The 25,415-nt window shown below is 40.3% G+C and overlaps 1 protein-coding gene across 1 annotated transcript in view; it reads right to left on the bottom strand.

Moving 5' to 3' along the window:
* CSMD2 (CUB and Sushi multiple domains 2) overlaps window positions 1–25,415 on the bottom strand; it is a gene marked incomplete at its 5' end in the record, with an annotated part of 765,891 nt that overhangs the window by 704,003 nt on the left and 36,473 nt on the right. The window contains one exon of the mRNA XM_081962655.1: window positions 5,107–5,323. Within this exon, the coding sequence (XP_081818781.1) occupies window positions 5,107–5,323 (217 nt within the window). The remainder of the gene's footprint in view (window positions 1–5,106; window positions 5,324–25,415) is intronic.

The following is a 25,415-nucleotide window of genomic DNA, read 5'->3' as shown; positions in this document are numbered from 1 at the left end:
TGAATTTAAGTGGAGCTGAAAAAGTTCAGATCCGGAGCGGATGGGCCCCCCTCAGTGGACCGGACGGGCCGCCAACAGCGAGTCTTGTGAGACCATCCTGGGAGGAGTTTGATTCTGTTGCCCCCGAGGATTTGGATAGGTTGTGTGGACGGCTGCGACCCACCACATGTTTAATGGACCCGTGTCCCTCCTGGTTGGTGAATGCCTCATTGGGTGAGGGATCCTTACCAACCGCCTTGAAGGAGGCGGTGGTGAGGCCCTTACTTAAGAGGCCTTCACTCAACCCAATGGAGCTAGCTAATTATCGTCCAGTCTCCAACCTTCCATTTCTAGCGAAGGTTGTTGAGAATGTGGTGGCGCAGCAGTTTCCACGACACCTTGACGAATCCGAGTATCTAGACTCACGCCAGTCCGGCTTCCGACCCGGGCACAGCACAGAGACAGCCTTGGTCGCGTTGGTTGATGATCTCTGGAGGGCCAGAGGTAGAGGTTGTTCCTCTATCCTGGTCCTATTAGACCTCTCGGCGGCTTTTGATACCATCGACCATGGTATCCTATTGCGCCGGTTGGAGGGGATAGGAGTCGGAGGTACCGTTTTGTGGTGGTTCGGCTCCTACCTCTCCGACCGGAGGCAATGTGTGTTGACAGGGGGACAGAGGTCGACCCCGAGGCCACTCACTTGTAGAGTGCCACAGGGGTCGGTCCTCTCGCCTCTCCTGTTCAACACATATGTGAAGCCGCTGGGTGAGATCATCCGTGGTTTTGGGGTTGAGTATCACCTCTATGCTGATGATACTCAGCTGTATATTTCAACCCCAAACCACCCCAACGAGGCTGTCGAAGTGATGTCCCGGTGTTTGGAAGCCATCGGGGTCTGGATGGGGGACAACAGACTTAAACTCAATCCCTCCAAGACTGAGTGGCTGTGGCTACCGGCACCTCGGTTCAGCCAGCTGATTCCATCGCTGGCCATAGGGGGCGAACAATTGCCCCCTGTGGAACGGGCGCGCAATTTGGGCGTCCTCCTTGATGCCCGGCTGTCAATGGATGACCATGTGGCAGCCGTGGCGAGGGGGACATTCCACCAGGTTCGCCTGGTGCGCCAATTGCGCCCCCTACTGGACCGGGATGCCCTACGCACGGTCACTCATGCGCTGGTGACGTCCCACCTGGATTACTGCAACGCTCTCTACATGGGGCTGCCCTTGGGACGCGCCCGGAGACTGCAGTTAGTTCAGAACGCAGCCGCGCGGGCTGTGATGGGGAGTACGAGGTACTCCCACGTAACACCTCTCCTGCGCGAGCTGCACTGGCTGCCTGTGGTTTTTCGGGTGCGTTTCAAGGTGCTGATTATCATCTTTAAAGCGCTCCATGGCACGGGACCTAGTTACTTGCGGGATCGCATCCTCCCACATACATCCCTGCGGCCAATTCGCTCACACAGGGAGGGACTTCTCCTGGTGCCGTCCACTAGGCAATGCCAACGGGCGACACCAAGGAGTAGGGCGTTCTCTGTGATGGGCCCAAACCTCTGGAATGACCTCCCCCCCGACATTAGAACCACTTCTGACCTCCGCTCCTTCTGGCAAAAATTGAAGACCCACCTGTTCCGATTAGCAGGCCTGGCATAATTACAACTGTCCCTCCTGGCAAATGTATTATCATCTGGTTATTTTAGGGTTTTTTTAATTTACTGTGTCTATTTTAGGTGTTTAAAACTTATATTTATATTAGCTTTGTACAGTTCTTTTAATTGCATTTTAACCTCCTCCATGCCAACTGTACATATTTAACTTTTTTATTGTATTTTGTTATATTCTGTATGGACTGTACACCGCCCCGAGTCCCTTTTGGGAGAGGGGGCGGTCTAGAAGCATCAAATATATATATATTTATATATAAATAAATGGGATTAAGCTGTACATTTCATTTAAGTTTAAATAATGTTTATTAATATTACTTTCCATGCATTTCAAATCCCGTATCATAGAAGAAAGTATATAAATGTACTGGAATTTTTGAAGATGTTCCATCTGTCTGTTCATTGACGATGTGTAAAGGACTGATTGTTCAATTTTCTGGTTGCTTGCTACATGCAATCTTAGATATATGTAAGAAGGTTCAAAATGTTTTTTTTTCCCCGAACAACTATTTTACTCCCTACTTATCCTTTTTTTCTATTAAAAAAACTTGTTGTAATATTTTTCAGAATAATTAAAGTTGACATTTTTGATTAAGAAGAAACAAGCAGTATAGGGAAAGGCTCCTTGTTACTCTGATAAAATCTTAATAATTATCCATTTATATTCATGAAATGGGAGCTAATACCCACAAATTCTCTATATACCATGTCCCTCCATTTGAAAATCAATATCCTTCACTTAATAGGAAGACAAACTGCTTTGCTTATAGTTTGCATTTTAAGACACATGTACAGTAGAAATCTTCCAAACTAAGAGTGGGTCTTGGGCTCCATTTTCCTTTAAAATGCAGTGCTGTTCCTTCCTTTAATAGTCTGTTTCCTTACTAAAGGAATGGATCAGAAAAATCACAATAAAATTTATTATAAAACCAATATGTTCAAGGCACAATTTATTTTACAGGTTGTCACGCAAAACCTAGACATATTCAGAGAATAAAACACCATGTTGGTCAGACAACAAGAAAATAGAATGAATCTACATGGCCTGAGAATCTGACAAATTGGGAAGTTTATTAGTTGTAACTGGGCATCTTTATCCTTACATCCTTTATCCTTAAAGGCAATATAATAAAACATGGCTTAATTTTTTAGTAGCTCCTTCACCACAGAACCAATTCTGTTTGAATAGAATTTCCCTCAAAGAAAACTGTTGGAAAGGCAACAACCTTGACAAAGAGTTCTTCTGAATTTGGAAGTCATTTTTTTAGCTTAAATATCTTGCTAGCTTGAAGAAATAGAACCAACTGTCCAGGAACACCTTTCTACTTATGGCAGACAGAACAAACTAGTTTTCCACATCCATCCAGTTTTGGAATTCTTACTTAACCCAGCTCAATTGTTGTGATATACTCAAACACACTTCTCCAGAAAACTGCTAATATTATTGTTCCTAGCTTCTCTTGGGAAATCTGTGTTTAAAATGTTTGCCTCCTTTGAAGAACAGAAATTAATAGCATCATTTTGAATGTGTTTTTACTTTAAGTTAAGCTAAAGTATTGTTCTGCTTCCCTAAGTCACTGGAGATTGCTTTAATTTGGGCCACACACCGCAACAAATTGCTTAGATTTTATTTGTCACTTTTTATTGAGGAAAGGAAGAACGAAAAAGCAAAGAAGGAAGGAAGGAGAGAAGGAAGGAGAGAAGGAAGGAAAGAAGGAAGGAACAAAGGAACGAAGGAACGAAGGAACGAAGGAAGGAAGGAAGCCCTTCGCTGTTAGAAACAGTAGACATAGGGTTTTTTTTATCATCAGAATTCTATTCCTCTCTCTCACCAATGCAGCTGCTTTTCACAATCATTTCTACTTCTTTAACCCAGATTCTTCCAGCTGAGCTCACTGAGGCACTTAAGTCGCCATGGGATTTGTTTGGAAGTTACACCAAGGAGCAAATAGCTTTTTGGATAATGTAACACTTGAGAAATATTCCTTGTACTTCAAAGTCAGAAGAGACCAATACAAGTTGTCAACATCTGACTTCGTGTACAAAACAGAATCACACAGAAATTCAGCCAGTTGTCTCTTGCCTCAAGCAGTGATGGGAGAATATCTCCATTCTTACAGAATTTGCTTGATCCTGAAACTGCAACAGGAAAATAAATAGACAACAAGCCTTTAATATCTCTACACAGAGAATCACAAGGTGGGTGTTGACTTTTATTCTCTCCTTATTTATTTAAACTGCATGTTGCAAATATATTGAGGAAAACAGGATTAAAAGGAGATGAGTATGTTTCTAAAACTGGAGGAAGAAATATCAATAATTTCTGCAATGCTGATAATATAGCTCTCGTTAAGTAAAATGCAAATAATCTAAAACGTTAATATTAAAGGTAAAGGTTTTACTGGGGGGAGGGGGGAAAGCTAGATTAAATATAAAGAAGACCAAACAATAAGTACAACAATCATTCCTAGTATTGACCATGCAACCTTTAACTAATAGATAGTTTCTGCCTTTCAGGATTGAATATCAATTGTAAAGGAGCTAGCAGACAAGAAATAAGCAGCAGATTAGCACTTAATAGGATAGCAGGGAAAACCTTTGAAAAGATAATCAGATACTGTGACATTTCTGTACTAAGATCAACACTGTACTAGCATGGTTTTCTCTGTAATTCACTATGGATATAAAAGTTGATCTGTAAAGAAACACGATAGAAAGACTATTGACACTTTTATCTTTGGTGTTAGAAAAAACTCATGAAAATAGCATAGATTACCAGGGAGGAAAAAAATAGCTCTTTAAAAAGATCAATCTTGAGTTCTCACTTGAGGTATAAACAACCAGGCTCAAACCATTATATTTTAGACACGACACAAACTTCCCTTGAGAAATCCATAATGTTGAGAAAAGTGGAAGGAGGGGATAAAAGAAGAACCAGCAGCAAGAGGGATGGGTTTGATTACAAGAGCAATGAGTGCTCTGTTGATAGACCTAAAAGGTTAGTTTGAAAATAGATCATCCTTGAAAAGTTCATTCATGTGATTTCTAAAGAGCCCACACCAATTTGGCAGGACTTAATCACTTTAAAGTAGGCTGAAAGATTGAAATATTTCTTCCTCTTTCAAAGGTACTAATCCAAAGTTTCCAAAAACGGGGAATATGATTAGGGGATTCAACTGGCTTTCTAAGAATAGGTTGTCATTGCCTGATTAATTTCATTAAAAGTCTCAAGCAGTGTAGTAACTGTACTGATCACACCATATCACTGAACAAAATTAGTAGTATTTTGTTTAGCCCCTTATCAAGTGTGTAGAATCCAGACAATTTAGATAACTTCGTAAAAGTCAAATGAAACCCCATTTTATAAGAGCCTCCATCTATGTGTTTTAATCCAGGCAACAAACATCTTGTATGTGAACATTTTCCTGCTGCAGTTGATAGAGATTTTTTCCCCCCCTCCATACCTTGTTCTTAGACTTCCTTGTTGGGGCAACCCATCATAAACAGACAAGACATCAAAATCTTCCTCTAGCGCAAAGGACTGGAAAACAAGTTGTATTCTGTTCTGCTCTTTGGCGGTGATTGTCCAGGTACAGTTTGCATAATTTGGATAGCCGTACGGGAATCCCGGACTTTGTATTGTCCCGTTTGGTCCTTGCAAAATGTAACTGCAGTTCTGGGCTGGGAGAGAAGAAGAAATACAAAGCATATTTAAAATGGCATCGTTTTTCCAGCATTTCATATAGGCAACTCAAGAACTATTGGAGAATGATATCAAGGATATAGTGACTAGTCCCTGGTACAGTTGTATAAAGGTAAAGGTAAGCCTCATACATATGTGCTAGTCGTTCCTGACTCGGGGGGGGGGCAGTATTCATCTCCGTTTCAAAGCTGAAGAGCCAACGCTGTCTGAAGACGTCTCTGTGGTCATGTGGCTGGCATGACTAAATACCAAAGGCTCACGGAACAGTTACCTTCCCACCAAAGTGGTCCCTATTTTTCTACGTACACTTTTACGTGCTTTCAAACTGCTAGGTTGATATGGAAGATCCTTAAATTCGGTTATTTCAAACTAATGTACATAGCAATAGTACTTCGACTTATATACTGCTTCATAATGCTTTACAGTCCTCTCTAAGTGGTTTATAGAGTTAGCATATTTTCCCCAACAATCTGGGTGCTCATTTTACCCACCTCAGAAGGATGGAAGCTGAGTCAACCTTGAGCCTGGTGGGATTTGAACTGCTAAATTGCAGGCAGCCAGCAGTCAGCAGAAGTAGCCTGTAGTACTGCACTCTAACTACTGTGCCACCAAGGCTCATGTTTAATTTCTTGACTTATTGCTATTGCTTATTTTGGTTATTGTGAAATTCTACCAAAGTGTTATTTGTCAAAAGAGAACAGACAATATGGGATTTAAAAGAACAGTTTTCTCATGGAAGCTAAACCAGTGTTCTTCACCTTAAAATCTAAAGGAAAGAACCATATCTGTAGAAACATATCCTCTAACTGTCCATGATTCTGATTATATATAGTGATACAAGTACAAGTGGTATTTTTATATGGCACGCCACGTTCAATCAATGTAATAATAATAATAATAATAATAATAATAATAATAATAATAATAATAATAATAATAATAATAATAAAGTATGAATAGAAATAGGCACTTTGGGTGCAATTCAGGGGTGGGTTCCAGCAGGCACTACTGCCGGTTTGCTCATGTGCATGATGCATGCTGTGTGTGCATGATGTACGCTGCATGCACATGATGCTCACTGCACATGCATGCAACATGCAAGTAAAATTGTTCTGTGCATGCGCAGAACTCAACGGGTTCGGGTGTGTGGCAGGTCTGGGTCTCTGCCAGTTCCAGGGACCCAGGCCACCAAACCAGTCCAAACCAGTAGGAACCCATCACTGGTACAAACCCAAAACAACTGAAGCCCCATTAGCATTGACAGTCACCTTCAGTCAACTGCAAAAAGCAGCTTGGAACAGCATACATCCTACAATGATACGGTTAACCTATCCAACAACATCTGCCTCTACCATGTCTTTGGGAAGGACTCAATAGGTGGATAAAAATGACAAATCCAGCCTAAATCCCTGGCTGACTATGTAATTAAGTATAGTAATAATAATAACAGCAAAAGAAAGAAGGAAAACTAAACATAAACATGCCTTAAAATAGAGATTGGTTATATGGAGCTATCCCTGCCTAGGGGTGCTGATTGTATGGGAAAGATGAAGGGGAAGGGATGGTAGGAGAGAAGAGAGAAACTGTTGATCAAGCATGGAAGAAAAGGAGAGAAGGGAAAACAAAAACCAAAGAAAAGAGATATATGATACAATAAGATATGTTGCCTTGGACTTTGTCTGAGAAAGTCAGGCTGAAATCTTCCTATAAACAATACGTTCAAATTGATTCTGGTTGGCCAACTTCACAGGATAGCTGGCAAGATAAATTTGGTGGCGGGGAGAGCATTTATTCTAATTAATTCATCTTACTGCTTCATGATGTTATGTTAATGATTACGATAAAAAATTTGTGTCAATCACTCCCACATGCTTATTATATACAGCATATTTTGAAATTCAGCATCAATTCTCTTTGACAGGAAATGAGTAAGAGAATCTGGCTACCAGAAGACAGTCTTCTCTCAGTACAATATGTGCCACTTTTGTCTGTTTTGGGGAGATATGGTTAAATTCCATGTACAAAATGGTACTTTCATTACCACTTAAAATAATAATAATGAAAGGGGGAAATAGTATTTTTGCTTTCAGCAATTGCTGTTTTATACTGTCCAAGCATGTCCTTCATAAATTAGGCTCCTTTTGCCTGAAGAGAACTTTGAGGTGAATTTGGAGATCCCGTATACACAAAAGATATATGTTTAAAAATATGAAACAAACAAACAAACAAACAAAGCTTCAAAATGTGAAAGAAGGCAACAAAACTTCAGAAAGACTAGACCTTTAGTATCAAGTGAAAGAAGTTAAGGGGCCTTCAAATTGGTCAAAACACAACATTCTGAGGAGAATTTGGAAGTTTGGACTCAACAGTTGAGAAGTAAGAATACTTCTCAACTGTTGCCAGTTCTCCTCTCTCAGGCTTGCTTCACTGAGGTATTGTTGTGGGAAGAACATGGAAGGAGATACCACTAAATATGCTGCCTTCAGCTCCTGTATAAAAACTGGAAAATATATCTAATTACTAGTTAAGCTAGAACTCCTAGATGGTGCTTTCAAATAATAACTTCCCTCCTTGTGAGGGCCAGTAGAGTGCAGTAGTGGAGGTACAGGATTAAGACCAGGGAGACATAGGTTCAAGTCCACCCTCAGCCAGGGACATTCATTAGCTAATTTTAAGGCCACATTATTTCAGCCCACAGAAGAGCTCTTGTGAAGATAAAATGAGGAGAAATGGCCACTGTATGTAAACTGCCTTGAAGTCTTGGAAAAGAGGCAGGACAGAGATCTAGCTAACAAACATTTATAGCTCCAGGAAAACCTGTTCATTTTCTCCAGGTCTGGAGTTCATTTTCTCCAGGTCTCTTTGATAGACAATGGAGCTCCCTTTCTCCCTGGCAACTTCCATCCTCCCATCAACTTCCATTCTCAAGGCTGTCAAAAAACACAGTGGCAATGTAAGGGTAGAGCAAGCAAAGACAGAGAAAGTAATCTGATTTTCCAACTTTTAATTTCAACCATCAGGAAATGTCAAAAAGACATGCAGATAGTAGCAATTTAGAAAGGCTCTGTCACCACAGGGATGTCTCAAGTCTGCCAGATGTAGGCAGTCTCCTAATTATATGCTTCCAAGTTTGCTCTCCTTTGATATCCTAACACCAGCACAAACAACCAAACTTCTATATACTGAAGGGCTACTTTTATCCCAAGAATCAGTCTTTTCCCATTCACCTCTATACAACAATCAGCTTTTCTTTCTTTACCTGTAAAGAAATCAAGGGAGGCCAGATTACTCCTTTTTATTCTATCTTTACCAGGTGTGCAACTTCCATAATTCTCTAGCCAGAGAATTGCTACTAAGGATAATGGTAACATCTAGAGGGTGTGAATCCCTTGTGTGGTCACCAAGATTGATTCATTATAACATGTGCGAAGCCACAGCACTGTTTTTCAGACCCAAGACTATTTGAAGATCACGAGAACTGAACATGTAAGAGTTATCAAGAACAGTCCACTTGGTCTTGTTTCTGAGATGCAGGTACCAGCATACATCCGCACTTTGGCTGGTGCCTCCGAAATACATGGTCCTAATCTGTAATCCAATCAATCAGATATATAACTGTGACTCAATGCTTCCATCTTTATAGGGACAAACTTTTTAATGTAAGGGATTTTGAAGGATTTGCCTTTCAACTCTGTTGATGGTAAGATATTAAACAACATTGTAAAGGCCCTCCGAAATTTATTGTTGCTTGGCCATTTATAATGATGATTTAAAATGAAGCCTGTTCTACCCCAATTGAACTCTAAGTGATATCTTATTATAGTCTTTCTAATTCTAGGTTAATAATTCTTTAAGTGATATCATTACCTGTTCTTTTCAGCCTCTCACCTAGGAACCTCAAATTATGTAACTTTGTTTTTTCTTGGCATTTTCCAGAAGAGGAATTATCTGACAGGATGAGATATGGAGCTGGAAGTGAGGTTTTTTGCCAGTATTCTTAGCCATACCCATATTTCAATTTTTATAAACTCTGCCTCTAAACAAAGAACAGCATTAGACATAGATAACTTTCTTGGAAAGCCAATTTGAACTTTTTCTAGTTCCTTGTGGTTAACGTCTGGAAATATGTCAGAATATTCATGAAATGGCAGAGACATAGCAAAAAGGTCAGCCAATGAATAGGCAATGCAACTAAGTCACCCAATGAGGGCTATTTTAGAAACTGAAACAGTGTTTGCTGGAGACAGCTAGGCACCTGGACTTGACTTAGGCTTAGCTTAACTGTCCTGTATGGAGGAGGTTCTCCTTGTATTAAGCTCTGAACTGAAACCAATCTCTCCTCTGCATGTAACTACTACCACGTTGGAAAATCCACTATTGATATTGTACATTTATTCATGTGTTATTATGTATATAAAGAAGTTAATGAATCCTGCTGAATCGGTTATCTGTGTGCGCTTTCTGGATGTGATTTCTGCAACAAACTCTGACAAAATAAATGTGTTCCCTAGAGGAGCCCCCCCTTGGCTTCAAAAAGTTTCAAAGTAATAGGTAATATTAAAAGTAATATTTTTTGGAGTATAAGACGCACTGGAGTATAAGATGCACCAAGGTTTTGAAGAGGCAAATTAAAAAAAAAGGTTTTGCACTCTGCAAACCTCCCAAAAATGGCCCATTTTTGTGAAATTTGTATTTTTTTTTAAAAAAAGGCAAATGAATAGCCTTTAGGAGGCTTCTAGAGTACTCCTGGGGGGTGGGAGGCAAACATGAGCAAAATCCAGCCCATTTTTCACAAAAATGGTCCCGTTTTGTGTCAAAAAAAGGGCATGGATAGCCTTGAGGAGGCTTATAGAGTGCTCCTGGGGGCTGGGGGGGAGGCAAAATTGAGCAAAAATGGCCCATTTTTCACTCATTTCTGCCCTCCCCATCCCCAGGAGGCTCCCTGAAAGCCTCCTAAAAGCTATGTATGGCCATTTTGGTGAAGGGGGCGGGGTTTTGGGAGGCAAAAAATGCTGTATTCAGTGTATAAGATGCACCCATATTTTCAGCCTCTTTTTTGAGGGAAAAGGGTGTGTCTTATATTCTGAAATATAAGAAATATAAATATATATGGTATATATTGGGCTCCTCTGAGAAAAAAAGATGGGGAGGATTACTGCTGAACTCTGAGCATTCAAAGCAATATAAGAGAAATGAGTACATTGCTTTCCTAATTGGTGTAGCAAAAATCAGAAGTATATATAAAACAAGAGACTAATTCAATTACTCTATGTGTCCTCTGGAGTTCCTTGCAAAATGCATGAACTCTATTTGAGCCATGGATAGATTGTGGTGGGATAAAAATCAAATACATACATGACTTACAAAATCCCCCTTGCTGTTTTATTTTTTCATCTGTTGTCTGAATTCCACTAACACGTCCCAGGAAGGGCAGATTCTCAAGATTATGTGATGCAAACCAACCATTCATTTCAGTATACTAACAATAGCTTCGGACATTTTTTTATGCTATCATGGGAAACCGTACAGGGGGGGGAAAAAAAACCTAACAGAGTACCATAATATATTTCAATTCAATACACTCAAATTATTTCATATTCATGGTTTAAGCAAAGAAGCATTTTCAAATAGATAGGTCCAGAAGAAGAATGGCTTGCTGCAGAGCACAGGGGGGAGGGATACGATTTGTTCCCCAGAGCTGACAAGCAGGAAGGCAATATATTCTCCATCACAATAATAGGTGTGAGCTTGGATTATATTGGACAATAATGAGAGTAGTCGGAAGGTATGGGAAAGAAATGAAGAGCTGCAGGAGGTTTCATTCACGTTCAATAATCTGAATGGGATTATTGGTTGCTGCTGTTTGATCATCCATCTTCAGATTAAAATTTCACATTTCAAAAAAAAAAGGTTCAGAAAGGAGTTCTGAAGAATGATTATTACCTTTGTTTTGTTAGAAAAGGGTTTATATTTTTGCGAATCCCTTGTCAGAATCTATGTATCCTATTAGCTGTGCACCCAGCTTGCATGCAAGACTCAAAACGAACGTTAGCATTTTCCTTCATAATCCTCCGAGTATTCTGAGCTCAGAAAACTTCAGTTAATCAATCTTTCTCTCTCATACACAAACACAAACACACAATAACTAAATGAAGATGTTTTCTCTTTTCAAAAGAAGCCTTTCTTCCTCAGCATTTATAACTTTCTTTGTCTTAACTAACCTCTCAATACTCTTGCAAATTAAAGTTTCATTTTTCCCCCTCAGAAATCATCCAAATTCTCTATCATGAAGACACTGAAAAAAGGGCAGTAACCTTTTTGGAGCAATGAAATATAATGTTCCCACAATGAAAACAGAACATCCTTTATTGAGCATTAACTCACTATCTTGCTAAACATGGATAAACATGATTCATGCCACGCTGAAAACCTTGGCAAAAATTCAACAGCCCCTTTATTAGACATCACATTAGAAATGTAAATGGGTGTGGCTAGATTGCTTCAGTTCTGAAGAGGACAGGAAGAGGATTGAGAGGAAAAATAAATGTGGCAACAGTTGCTTGGCAACTACGGGACATGGCCTTTACAAATGGTTGAGGAGCATCCCTGTTGTGGCAGATGTACACAGCCTCTTCCACATTGTTGGACTCTTTCCAAGGTGCAGAAAACTTCAAAAAGGGGCCAGGCAGAAACAGTAATGATAATCGCAATGACAATGTAGGGTTTTTTTTTGTTTTGTTTTTTGCTGATCAGGTCAGAAGAAAGTCTAATAGAAAGACTTGTAGTGTTAATTGGGAACAGATTAGTTTTAACTATAATTGTCTGAATCAAAACTTCAGTTTTGGAAAGTTAGAAAGAGCAAAAATTTCAATCCCAGGCTAACTCTCATTTACAATGTATAGGTAAAGGTAAAGGTACATATGTGCTAGTCGTTCCTACTCTAGGGGGCGATGCTCATTTCTGTTTCAAAGCCAAAGAGCCAGCGCTGTCCAAAGGCACACAGAGCACTGTTATCTTCCCACCAAAGGTGGTTCCTATTTTTCTACTTGCATTTTTACATGCTTTTGAACTGCTAGGTTGGCAGAAGCTGGGGCAGGTAATGGGAGCTCACTCCATTATGCGGCACTAGGGATTCGAACCGTCAAACTGCCGACCTTTCTTATCGACAAGCTCAGCACCTTAGCCATTGAGCCACCCCGTCTCATGGTTACAATGTATATGTAGATCCTTTCATAGCTTGGTCCCTTCCAGAGGTTTTGGACCATTCTCCCATCAGCAAAAACTTGCATGCTTAGTGATGTTAGTCAGGAATTGCAATCCATCATTATTTTTCTTCCCAATTGTCATTCGGTCTGATGAAAAGATTTGCTTTAGATAAAAAAAAAAAAGATGAGATGAGATGACTAGAATGTCCTTTTATTCTGTATATTATCACCTGCAATTTGTAACCCCCCAAAGAAGTCCCAAGGAAACCCACTAGGAAGAAACTCCTCTCCTTAGCTTCCCAAGTGACTTTTTTGTTTTCTTTTCTTTAGGTCAGCAGTCACCAACGGGTGGTCCATGGACCACTGGTGGTTCGTGAGAAAATGTTGGTGGTCCGCAGAAAAATTATTTGCATTTTTTATATTGCACTAAATCAGGGGTCCTCAAACTATGGCCCCTGGGATGGATACGTGCAATGAATGCTTGCGTTGCTGCAGAGTCTCCCCCTTTGGGGTCTTTTTGTGTGGGTCGGAGGGGGGCAGAAATTCCAATTTGGAGTCTGCTTCAGCCTCCTGGTGCGGGGCTTTGGGCGAAGGCTGGAGGGAACCACCGCTGGTGGCAAAGAGCCGGAGGGCCTCATTCCAGTGGGACTGCATCATGGCCTGGAATGGGCTGACCATCTCAGCCCACTGAGCCTCCAGGCGCTGGTACCTGGCCTTGCACTCCCGCAGGTCTTCCTTCTGCTTGGAAAGCCTATGCTTGTAGCCCTCAGTGAGGTGCTTCTGCTGAGCCTCCTTCTTGGTCATATCCAATTTGAACTGAGCTGTTTTGCCAACTCTTTCTCAGGGTGCTGCTTAGCTCCAACAACTGCTTCCTATTGGGGCCCTAAGGAGCCTGGGAGGGTAGGCAAGGAGTGGCTGGGAGGGGAGGGGTGAGTAGAGGCCGTTGAGACACCCCTCAATGTGAGTGGCATCAAGTTGGCCATGCCCACCCAGTAACATAACCATGTAGCCACACCCACCCAGCCAGTCATTAGGCAGATCATATTAGTGGTCCACGGAATTTAAAATTGTGAATTTAGTGGTCCCTGTGATGCAAAAGGTTGGGGACCCCTGGTTTAGGTGGTATTGATACTCCTAAGGATGAGCTTTGTGTTTGATAAACTGTGGGGAAAATTTCTTCCTGTAGAAATTCAGAAGGGGGAAAAATCCTGCTAATTTATTAGGTTCTTGCAACCAAAACGGATTAATTCTCACTTATAGTTCTAATATAAACAAAACAAAACGAAAAAAAAAATACTTTCCCCTCATGTTATGACAAAAGTGAAGTTTTACTGAAGCCCATTCAAAGAGAAACTTCTGTGGCAAGTCTGTTCTCAAGCAAAATTGTAACTTAGTTTTTCAAAACAACTTTGCCAAACGTAGTAATGGTAACAGTAATATGATGATTATTTCATCCCCCCCCCAATAAAATCTTGTCTCTTTTCTCAAGAACTTTTGGTTCTTTCCATGCCTCAGTACTCAATGAACGTAAGATTGTACCCAACAATCTTCTAATTGTAGACTAACATTTTGAAATTCAGCATCACGTAGGTGTCTTTAATGGCAGAATTCAATTATCATCCTGTCACGGTAGCAATGAATGAAGGAACTGCTGAAGAGGAGTTGAAGTGACAGGAAAGGAAAGTAAGAGATCCTTTTTTTAGGAACATGATGTGTTTTCAGTTATGACTAATTCATGAGAATGTGGTCCCACAACTTGTTAACAAAGCCATAGTTTACTCAACCAAATTTTCTGTACTGAGCTACCACAACTTAATAAACTAAAATGTTGTTGGCTATTTTGTGATTCACTCTGTCAGAGGAAATCAGTAGAAATAGAGTCCGTATAGAGAACATTACAGTATTCCAAAACTCTTACTTCATAAAGCAAATTAATATTGGAAAAAAATAAAAGATAAAGGTTCCCCTCACACATATGTGTTACTCATTCCTAACTCTAGGGGACAGTGCTCATCTCCACTTCAAAGCCAAAGAGCCAGCGCTGTCCGAAGACGTCTCCGTGGTCATGTGGCCAGCATGACTAGATGCTGAAGGCGCACAGAGCACTGTTACCTTCCCACCAAAGGTGGTTCCTATTTTTCTACTTGTATTTTACATGCTTTTGAACTGCTACATAGGTTGGCAAAAGCTGGGGCAAGTAATGGGAGCTCACTCTGTTACACGGCACTAGGGATTTGAACCGCCGATCTTCTGATTGACAAGCTCAGTGCCTTAGCCACTGAGCCAACACGTCCCTCTTCCACATTTTGGAAATCGTACATTAACAATACATAAGTAAGGTCCATCTTTGTCAGTAACCCAATTATCATTTGATTCAACAAGAGATAATCCTGGTTACAATTGCTTTGTAACAAATTATGTATCATGACTTCACTGATGCCATTTTTAATTTTCAATAAACTGGATATTTCTTGATACCACCTGTACAATCATCTCAAGGGTTGCCTGCAATCATCCCTAAATCACTGTCATAATAGTTATAAACAAAATCATGTAGCCAATGGATTCAACACAGAACAAAAAAAAAAAAAACCACACACAAGAACAATTGTCAATAAACAATAGTCTTATCCTGTTACACACAAATTCTGTTCAAGTGTAATTGGGAGAAGAATTCTATATTTGAAACAGGGATGTGAAAAACGGTGTCTTGGTAAATAGCACATAGCATTTAGACTTATATACTGCTTCACAGTGCTTTCTACAGCCCTCTCTAAGCAGTTTACGGAGTCAGCCTATTGCCCCCAACAATCTGGGTCCTCATTTTACCACCTCAGAAGGGTGGAAGGCTGAGTCAACCTTGAACCTGGTGAGATTTGAACTGCCAAATTGCAAGCAGCCGGCAGTGTAGCAGAAGTAGCCTGCAGTATGCACTCTAACCACTGCACCACCGTGGCTCATAGAGGGAATATTACTACTGTTATCATCATCTCCTCCTCCTCCTCCTCCTCCTCCTCCTCCTCCTCCTCCTCCTCCTCCTCCTCCTCCTCCTCCTCCTCCTCCTCCAATCTCATCTTGGAAGCCTTCTGGGTAATGAATAATGCAGGGCAATTCCATTTTCTATAACTTTTAATCAAAATCCACCAGTACATAGAAAAGTATACCAAGGGGAAAGTGTCTGTCACTTTGCCTGTTTGGTGCTCTCTTATCTCTTCCAGAAAACATGTGTAAAACTCTCGACAGTAGTCCTGAAGGCGGGGACTCTTTTTCCTGCTTATTTCTTGCCCAAGGCATCCTGCAAAACAGCTCCCTCTGGTACACAGGGTCATCTCCTAAAAGAGCTCATGCACAACTCTGGCAGTTGTTCCACCAGAGAGGCTTAGCAACCATTTATGCTTCATCTAAAGAATTACAGGGAAGCGAGTGGTATATAAGACATGGTTTGTAACAATCGTTTTCATTCCTCTCACCAAACAATAGTTCCAGGACCCTTTGGGAAGAGTCAGGTCAGCCAATAAAACAGATATATTAGCCAATATAAATCTGAGGCATGACAAGCATTAAAGGAAAGGAAAGTGTGACATTTTTTTTCAGAAAAAGGTGCAAGGTATTCAGTGCATTCTTGGAAAGTTCTGCTTTAAGATATTGTATAAGATTTAAAGGTAAAGGTAAAATTTCCCCTCGCACATATGTGCTAGTCATTCCTGACTCTAGGGGGCGGTGCTCATCTCCGTTTCAAAGTCAAAGAGCCTGGACTGTTCGAAGATGTCTCTGTAGTCATGTGGCCTGCATGACTAAATGCCGAAGGTGCACAAAACGCTGTTATCTTGCCACTAAAGGTGGTTCCTATTTTTCTACTTGCATTTTTACATGCTTTCAAACTGCTAGGTTGGCAGAAGCTGGGACAAGTAATGGAAGCTCACTCAGTTGTGCAGCGCTAGGGATTCGAACTTCCAAACTGCCAAACTTTCTGATCGACAAGCTCAGCGTCTTAGCCACTGAGCCACCGCATCCCAGATTTTGTTTCCCTTTAAAGCATTAAAGAGTGAATAGGAAAGGCTTTATCAGCAAGTAGCACCAGTGGCGACCAAATTTTCTCCCTAGAATGTATCTGACTTGTGATACCATTAGAAATGGACAAGTTTTTTTCAATATAGATTAAAACTGCTACTCTCAGAAGAGTCCACTTTTGGAGAGAAGTCTATAATAAACAAAGCCCTTTGAAGCTGAGGATACTTAAGAAGCAGCAGACACAACTGTACCTTTAGCAGATCCTTCTATCTCCTTATCCTTGAAACCTTTAAATGCATTTAATTTTTTTTAATCTTATTTGCACTGCCCCATTTAAGGATGGGAATTTTAGGATGATGGGTCATAAAAGGTTGTAGTATAAAGTATAAAGAGGGATGTGGTGGCTCAGTGGCTAAGACACTGAGCTTGTTGATCAGAAAGGTCAGCAGTTCAGCGGTTTGAATTTCTAATGCCATGTAAGGGGGTGAGCTCCCGTTACTTGCCCCAGCTTCTGCCAACCTAGCAGTTCGAAAGCATGCAAAAATGCAAGTAGAAAAATAGGGGCCACCTTTGGTGGGAAGATAACAGCATTCCATGCACCTTTGGTGTTTAAGCATGCCAGCCACATGACCATGGAGACGTCTTTGGACAGCGCTAGCTCTTTGGCTTTGAAATGGAGATGAGCACTATTCCCTAGAGTTATGAATGAGTAACACATATGTGCAAGGGGAACCTTTACCTTACCTTTACCTTTATTAAGTATAAATCAATGACCACACTCCTAGTATGGTTCTTCAGAATTTCCAAAAGAACCCTTAAAACAGGTGACCCAAAATGCCTTTAACCCAATGAGAGAGAATATTCAATTTGGGATCCCCCCCCCCCTTTCTCTCCTTTCTTCTCTCTCTCTCTCTCTCACAGTGAAGAAGCCGCAGAAAAATTTACATAGTCTGAGGCAGTTGTTAGAAACCTGCAAGTCCAGCTACTACAAGATAGTCGTCTCCCTTTTTGGAGATGAGTTCCGGCGGCCGAAGGCGACGGACGTGAGCGTCCACCTTCTCGCTGCTTCGGTGGGCTCCCCTGATCCCTAGGGGAGCACAGGGTGCCTTGGAGTGGCACCCTGCTGTAGGGGCGGCTTGCTGGGACCCCCTGGAACAGCGGAGGCCGCGGGGGGTCTCCAGCTTTGACCCAGGAGCCGTGGAGCATAGGGAGCGTGCGGAATGCCATCGCGCGCTTCGCCAAGCGCAGCCAGGAAGGAAACGATTAATTTGAATGCAACAGCTGAAGTGCGGTGAGGTGGGGGCTCTCCCCGGGTCTTTTACAGTTTAATACCTTATTGACTGACTTGCAGTTTCTTCTTGGACTTTGTTTCAACCAGTGGAAGAGTCAAAATTTTAGGGGGAGGGAATTTCCACCCCCCTCGGAAAAGCAGCACTTGGAAAATCTCTCCATTGCAAGGGAGAGAGAGAAAGTTTAAAAAAGTTTAAAATACTTTCACTTCCCTTAATTAATGGGGAAGAAAAAAAAACCTTTTTTTTCTCTTTTGACTACAACTGTGAGAGAAAGGACGGTTGAACTGATTCTTCTCTAAACTATGCATGTGAATTCTGACTTTGTTGTTTCCTGACCACCGGTGCTGGCTGAGCCAAGATGGCTCACTTCCTCTTTCTTCTTTGTCTTTGTGCATGAGACTCCTCCTTTGGAAAACTTTGTTGCCTTGAATTAATTTCCACTCCAGGAGCCTCTTCAAACAAGTTTTTTCCCTGGATTTGGAATATTTTGATCCACCCATCTGCTTTGGTCTTGAACTAAATGACTTACTCTCCTTTGGATCTGCCTGCTTGGTGGTCTCTACCGGCTGTGCTTTCCCACTGATACCATTCCCTGTATAGAACAGTAACTATCTCCGAGCTTCATGATGGGTCCTAAAAAATTACCACCTGGAAAGGCCTCATCGGCCCCGACATCTTCTACGTCCAGCCCCATTGCCCACCAGTCACAACTGGGATATTTTTTACAACCTAAAGGCCCTGAAGAGAGTTCAAAGGATTTGTCTACTCAGCAGATGCTTCAGGCCCTCTTAAAGGGACAGGACGAAATGAAAAAACAGTTGCAGGACTTAAATGACCAGCTCAGAGAGACACAACAAAAAACTACACAGAATGAGCAGAGGATAGGTGTGCTGGTGGAGGGTGCGACTGGGATGAGGAACGACCTGGAGGCAATCCAAAGGGGAAATGCAGAATTTGAGAATCATGTGATAAAAACGGAATTTGAAAGGATGTCTTTTTTCTTAGGTTTCAAAACTTACCAGAAGTCGAAAATGAAGATCTTAAAGAGATCATGACCACAATGTTAGCAGAATATATTAACAGAGATAAACAACAGCTTGGGTGGGATATTGACCTGATTTATAGGATTAACTCAGCCTATGCAAGAACACATAATGTTCCAAGGGAAGTTCATGTTAAATTTCTTAGAAAAGCCACAAGAGATGAGGTTCTAGGAACTCAAAGGGGAGGACCATTAAAATATAAGGATAAAGAAATAACCATTCTTAAGCAGATCCCAAAGAAAGTAAGAGATAAGAGAAGGAAATATACCTTCTTAGCAAAAAAATTATATAATAACGGGGTTGGTTTAGGTGGTTGTTACCAGAAGGCATGTTGATTTTTTGGGAGGGCAGTAGAATTAGAATTAACACAGTTGCGGAAGCAGAGGCTTTCATGAAAAAACATACTGCTCTCTTAGGTGACGTGGGGGATGTTACACAAGAAACAAAGCAGGGAGGGGCTGAGGCTCTGCCCGTGGATGGGGGGAGGATGCGACAACAAGAAGACTCAGATCACAAAAGTGAATTGAAACACTATTCCAAATGTTGTTACAATGTATTTTCAAGGAAGTGACAAAAGTAAAATGATTGAAACATACTGACGATTTTGTGTTAAACTTAAAACTGCTAATATCTATGTAAATTTTCATAGTTTTTTATTTTTCCTTTTTGTAAAAGTTGCGAGATGCGGGGGGCTTCTCCCCCCCTACACGAAGTAGCTGTCAAAATGTTCCATAACCTCTTAACCCCTTTTCCCTTGTAAAACTTTTAAAATCAATAAAAAATTTAAAACAAAAAAAAAAGATAGTCAAGTTTAATTTGGAAAATGTGAAGATATAACATTTCTATGTTATGTTATGGGTCTTACCATGTATTGTTTGTTTCATAAATACCAATTTAAAGAGTACTTCCTGTCTCAACAGGGAGACTAGGGAACAACTCAGAGGTGCTATATAGCCAGTGGAGCTATAATTAACTATACTTAAGTGAAAGGGAGAACTTTCCATTCCAAAAATGTAACAACTGGTGAAACTCTTTCCTTTGCCTTGCCTGAGATTATCTTTAATTTGATAATTTAGCTTCTATGAAGTTCATACCTGAAGGTGAAATTGAACCTGGGTTTCCTCATTATCTCCCATACATTACTCAGGATCTCACAAAATCCAATACACTTGCTATTTATTTATCTTTATTCACATTATTTATATGCTATCTACTTAAGAACTTTAGGCAACTTACAGTGGGCATAAATTAAAATGTAAAGTCTCCAGACTAGAAATTGAGAGGCTGTGAGTTCTAGTGCTGGCTTAGTCAATGAAAGTTGGATGGGCCAGTCCCCCTCACTCAGCACAACCCACATCATAGGGTTATTGTTGTGGAGAAAATAAGAGGAGAGCGTATTAGGTGTGCTTGCCACCTTGAGTTATTATATTAAAAACTAGTTGATAAGAGATATTTCAAAGGGTGGGTACCTTAGCCGAAAAAAAGCTCTGTTTCTGAGCCCTGCAGACATTCAATAGCAAAACTTCTCCTGCGAGATTGGGTAAGATGGTTTGAGACAACCACCTTTAAAGGTTTCAATGACAGCATCATAGGTAATCCAATCCCAAACCATGAAGGGTTGGAAGGTAACTGCCAGCATCTTGCATTGCATCCAGAAGTATCCAGGAGGCAATGCAGATTTCAGAGCAATGGTGTCACATGGGTTGAATAGCTGGTGGTATTCACTGCCCATGCACTAGTCCAGCCTAGAGATCACAAGCGGGAAACAGAATCTCTTCTTCACCAGCCAACAGAGCTTAGATTGGGCTGAGAGAATCAACCACCACCAGATGTGAATGTCTGAGCCAAACTTTCTAACTGGCTCTATTTTTAGTAACTGAAAACTCCATCCCATCTTGACAAAGGGGAAACATGCCAGGGCAATGAACTGATCACGATGCAATTGGACACTTCACTGGTGAGTGTGTGCAATTTACTCATTTTCACAGCACACATATTGAGGATTCCTGAGCCAAAGCAAAGCCAATTTTTTACGTCGCTGCTTCCCACATCCTGATGTCTCATTATGATGTACCATTTCCCAGTTCGTCATTGCAAAGCAGGGCTGATCTCCACAGATATGGATCACACAGAATCTGTTCCAGATATTTTCATCTCCAAAAATCAGTCGAAATGATCATGCTGTACGCACCATTTAGAGACATGCAAACACAATAAAGCAAGAAACATACTTATAGTTGAATCAGAACACTGGTTCATCAATTTGACATTGTCTGCACTCTACCCTCATGGCTTCAGATAGGCATATGTATGAAAATCCCAAGATCTGACCTTAGGACTTCCTGCCTGCAAACGTATGCACAATGATGGATCCGTGATTCTAGAGAAAATTATGGAAGTTATTTTCAGTCTAAAACTGCAGTAGGCTTATAAGCATTTCAAAATGTACTGAGATCATGTCAATGAAGTAAACAGAGCCAGGACAAGAACAAAATTCAAATTATCCTTAATTTATAAGGATACAATTTAATTTGCATTTAATTAAATCAAGTAAATAATATAATTAGTGGGAAGATGGAAAGCTACTTTATACCAACTGAGACATTAGTCTAGCTAATTTGTAACATTCTATATTAAGGGACATTGTGTCCTTAAGTCCTTATTTATTTGGTAAGAAATATGTACATTCTTTCAACTTTTTTTTTCATCATCACTCAAACTGGATGAATTTTGCAGGAAAATAAGCATTTTTCTAGGGAATGAAGACCATCATTATCACACAAATCAGTCAAGAAAGTCTTGTTCCAATTCTTAAAAAAGAAAAAAAAAACATAGAAAGAAATGTCAGGATCTTTTTTTAATTTCTTACAAACTTAGCTGAACTTTGCAGGTGGAACTGGCCCTTCTGAAAGAAAATAAAGCCTCCCAGATTTCAGGTTTAAATGACTTTATACATGTAAAGAATTTATAGTTTGTGCATTAAAATAATAAAACAAAAATTGCACCTGAATTTTGTAGGCACATTTTTAAACATGCAAAAGGCATTGTTTTTATTATATACTTTTTAAGGACATATTTTAGAATTACTTAAGAAACATGATAAATTTCAGAAGAGAAAATACAGATTTTGGGCTGAGGACCTTTAAATTGGAGTTATTTACTTCTTCTCTTCTATCTATGCTTATGAACATTTTGCAATATGTCTAACAATAATACACCATAATCTTATCCCTAAGCAAAAATGTGCAAAATTTCAGAAAAAACAAATGTAACAGCCAAAAATTTATAATTGACGAAAAACAATGCAGAGCTATCTAGTTGGCACCCAAGTCACAGCAAAAACTAAGAGACAATCTGCATTTTTCAGCCATCTAAAGCTACATCTTCTCAGATGCATAGATACCCTGAACCCCTAAATTACTCCCCCCCCCAAAAAAGAGGCCCAACCAGTGGTGGGATTCAATTTTTTTTTTACTACCGGTTCTGTGGGTGTGGCTTTGTGGGCATGGAGTGGCTTTGTGGGCATGGCTTTATGGGTGTGGCAGGGGAAGGATACAGCAAAATTTCCATTCCCTCACCATTCCTGGAGGAAGGTTACTACAAAATCCCCCTCCCTCCCCACCCCACTAACCTGCTTTCCAGCTCTGTTCTCCTCTTCAGGGCAACAAAAGAAGATCAGCTGGGTGGCTGGGAGGCAGCGGGGGCGGGGCCAGCCTGTTTGCCAGTTCTCCAAACTACTCAAAATTTCTGGTACTGGCTGAATACCACCTCTGGCCCAAGCCCTTTTATTCTAGGAACGATGACTGGAAAATTTAACATATCCCCCATTCCTGTACAAAGATTTCTATTACTCACAAAACACCAGAAATGCATCTTTCATATTAGTCTCTGTGGGAGGTTTATTTCCCCAAATATAATTGAAGCAAGGGAGTTGGAGGATAAGGTAAGCAACACGTGAGTTTAAATTTATCTTCTGTTGAAATTAAGATTAAGAAAAAGGGGTATTTCATCATCTTTCTTTAGGTCTCTGGGGCAGAAAGAGGTAGCAAAAGCACATATTTATACCTTACTTTTGTTGTCAAGTCATCTTACAATTGTTCAAATTATAGTTCAATATTCCAAACAAAATCAAGAAGATCATTACTTGCAATTCAGAAGAAGAAAGAACCTCAGCAGTTAAAACAATCCTATAAATTACTTTAGCTTTTTGAGGAAAAAGTAGGAATCAGAAAATCATCACCAGCACATCAGGCCAATTAATCCTGGGAAGGCCAAATCAGGAATAGTAAAAGAATTGGTACATTGATTGTCAAAATGATGTCACTAGTGTTCCTGAATTCTATTGCCAAGTAGATATGATATTTATGTTAAATAAAGATAACCACAGGGCCTCTACTGTGGGGTACCTATACAGTCTAACCCCAACCTCATAAAAATGGGGCTTTTATCATTATTGATGGAAAAAAATCATGGGACTCCTATATTTACAGAAATTATTGGTCTCCCTTGTGGATCCAGGGAGGTTGAAAATACCATCACATTATCTGTCTGTCTGTCTGTCTGTCTGTCTGTCTGTCTGTCTGTCCATACGTCTGTCCATCCATCCATCCATCCATCCATCCATCCATCCATCCATCCATCCATCCAAACGTGTGGGGGGGTATGTATGTATGTATGTTCCAGCATAACTCTGGAATGCCTCAAGCAATTTCAACCAAACTTTGTACACAGATGACGTACTTTCTGGAGACAAATACTGTGGGGGTAGGGTACCCCTAAAAACCCTCGGGGGGGGTGTTCTGTTAAGATGTGGCCTGTTGTGCCTTTAAAGGGCTTCTACTGTACTGCCGTAAAATGACTTCTACTGTACAGCACAGTGGAGTTGCCATGGTAATGGCTTCACAGTACTCCACAAGGGGGCTCCCTCTGGTAAGGGGGAAAATCCAACATTAGAAATTATGTTTGGTCTGGACATTTCCCCCCTATAAATAAATATGCAGACAACGCCGGGTTATCGGCTAGTCTGGAATAAGAAAGCGGATTCCAATGGACACTTGGCCTTTAGCCCTCTGAGTGTCATATAAAACCAAGAAATTACAGCTATGTTTTCATTTTAACTGCATACAGGTACAACATCTGTCTTTCTAAAGGAGTAGGAATGCCCAAAGAAGCATTTACAGAATTGGGGCAACTTGTCAGCTGCCACCAACATTAATTTAATTCTATGAAGCCGAATAAAGATTTAATTTGTTTGAGCCTTGGAGTGATTCTGTTATTTTGCTTCATGTTTCCATCTTGTTAAGCCTGCTACTATTCTGAATGTAATGTCTTGTGACCATAATATTGATATTATTGGTTAAGTGATCTACAGATTTGGTTTTACACTCATTTGAATGTTTTGGTTACATTAACTCGACACATTCATTTAAGATGTAATTTGAGATACTTAGGTTTTGCATTTAAACTGCTTATTGTGCAAGCTGCTTTGAACACAATTGATCTGTGGAAAATAAATACACAAACAAAACAGCTTTGAATAATCATGAAGCCTTCTGACACCCCCTCCCTGGCACTTGATGGCAAACCTTTTTTTCCACTCCTCCATGTTAAAACCTCCTCCATGCAGCGCTCAGCAATTATTTATTAAGTCACCTGCAGAGGCTCCTGGTGTACAATCAAAAAGTAGCTGCTTGTTTTCTTTTCCTGGAGTCAGAATCAGTAACTAGTTCTGTTCAGGTGTTAAGTTTATGGGTTTGATCCAACACAGAAAGAGCAGCGAATATTTGCCCTCTTCGGGCTATCTGGGGCTAACATAAGAGGTAATCTCCATGTGTATTAAGCAACTGTCTTCTGTGGTCATGGAGGTGGAATCCTGACAGTGGATATTTCAAATAATGTGGAAAAGCTCTTCTTGAAACACAACTACAAAAAATAAGTTTCCGACCATCTCTTTCATGTAGCATTTAATCTTGAAAGGGATCAAATCAACATGACTTCTGCCAAGTATAAACGTCTTTCGTTATTCTTTCTGAATATCCATCCATTTCAATTGCTTATTGTTTATCATTTATGTGAATCTATTACGTCAGTGTGGTTTTTTTTCTTGAATATATCTTCAGAGATATTATTTTTGAAAAGTTTCTTCTAGTGTATTTCTGTACATTTTCATAAAAAAGCAGTTTCACACTTTATGATTTTATATAATGCACCTTTAATTTGCAACCTGCATCTGGGGAATATAAAGAATGGCGAATTTCAAATGATTACTAAGCTTCGGTTCTTAAACTGATTTGGAATCAGCATATAGGTAAGTTGACATTCAATTGGAAATTAAATTAATTCCCCCCTATTAAAGTAAGAATCTTGCAAGGATACAGAAGGTTGGCAAATTAGTGGATAGAACAACTAATTGGGGTGTCTGTCTTTACCAGGTAACTTAGAATCTCACCCAACCCCCTCCTGGTTGATTTCTCCCAAAATATATCACTCTCTTTTGATAGACACCTACATCCCATATAT

Source organism: Natrix helvetica, assembly GCF_964273705.1.
Source record: "Natrix helvetica genome assembly, chromosome: 9".
Lineage (NCBI taxonomy): Eukaryota > Metazoa > Chordata > Lepidosauria > Squamata > Natricidae > Natrix > Natrix helvetica.
Note: the sequence above shows the minus strand (reverse complement) of the source record. Positions and strands in the feature narration are given on the sequence as shown.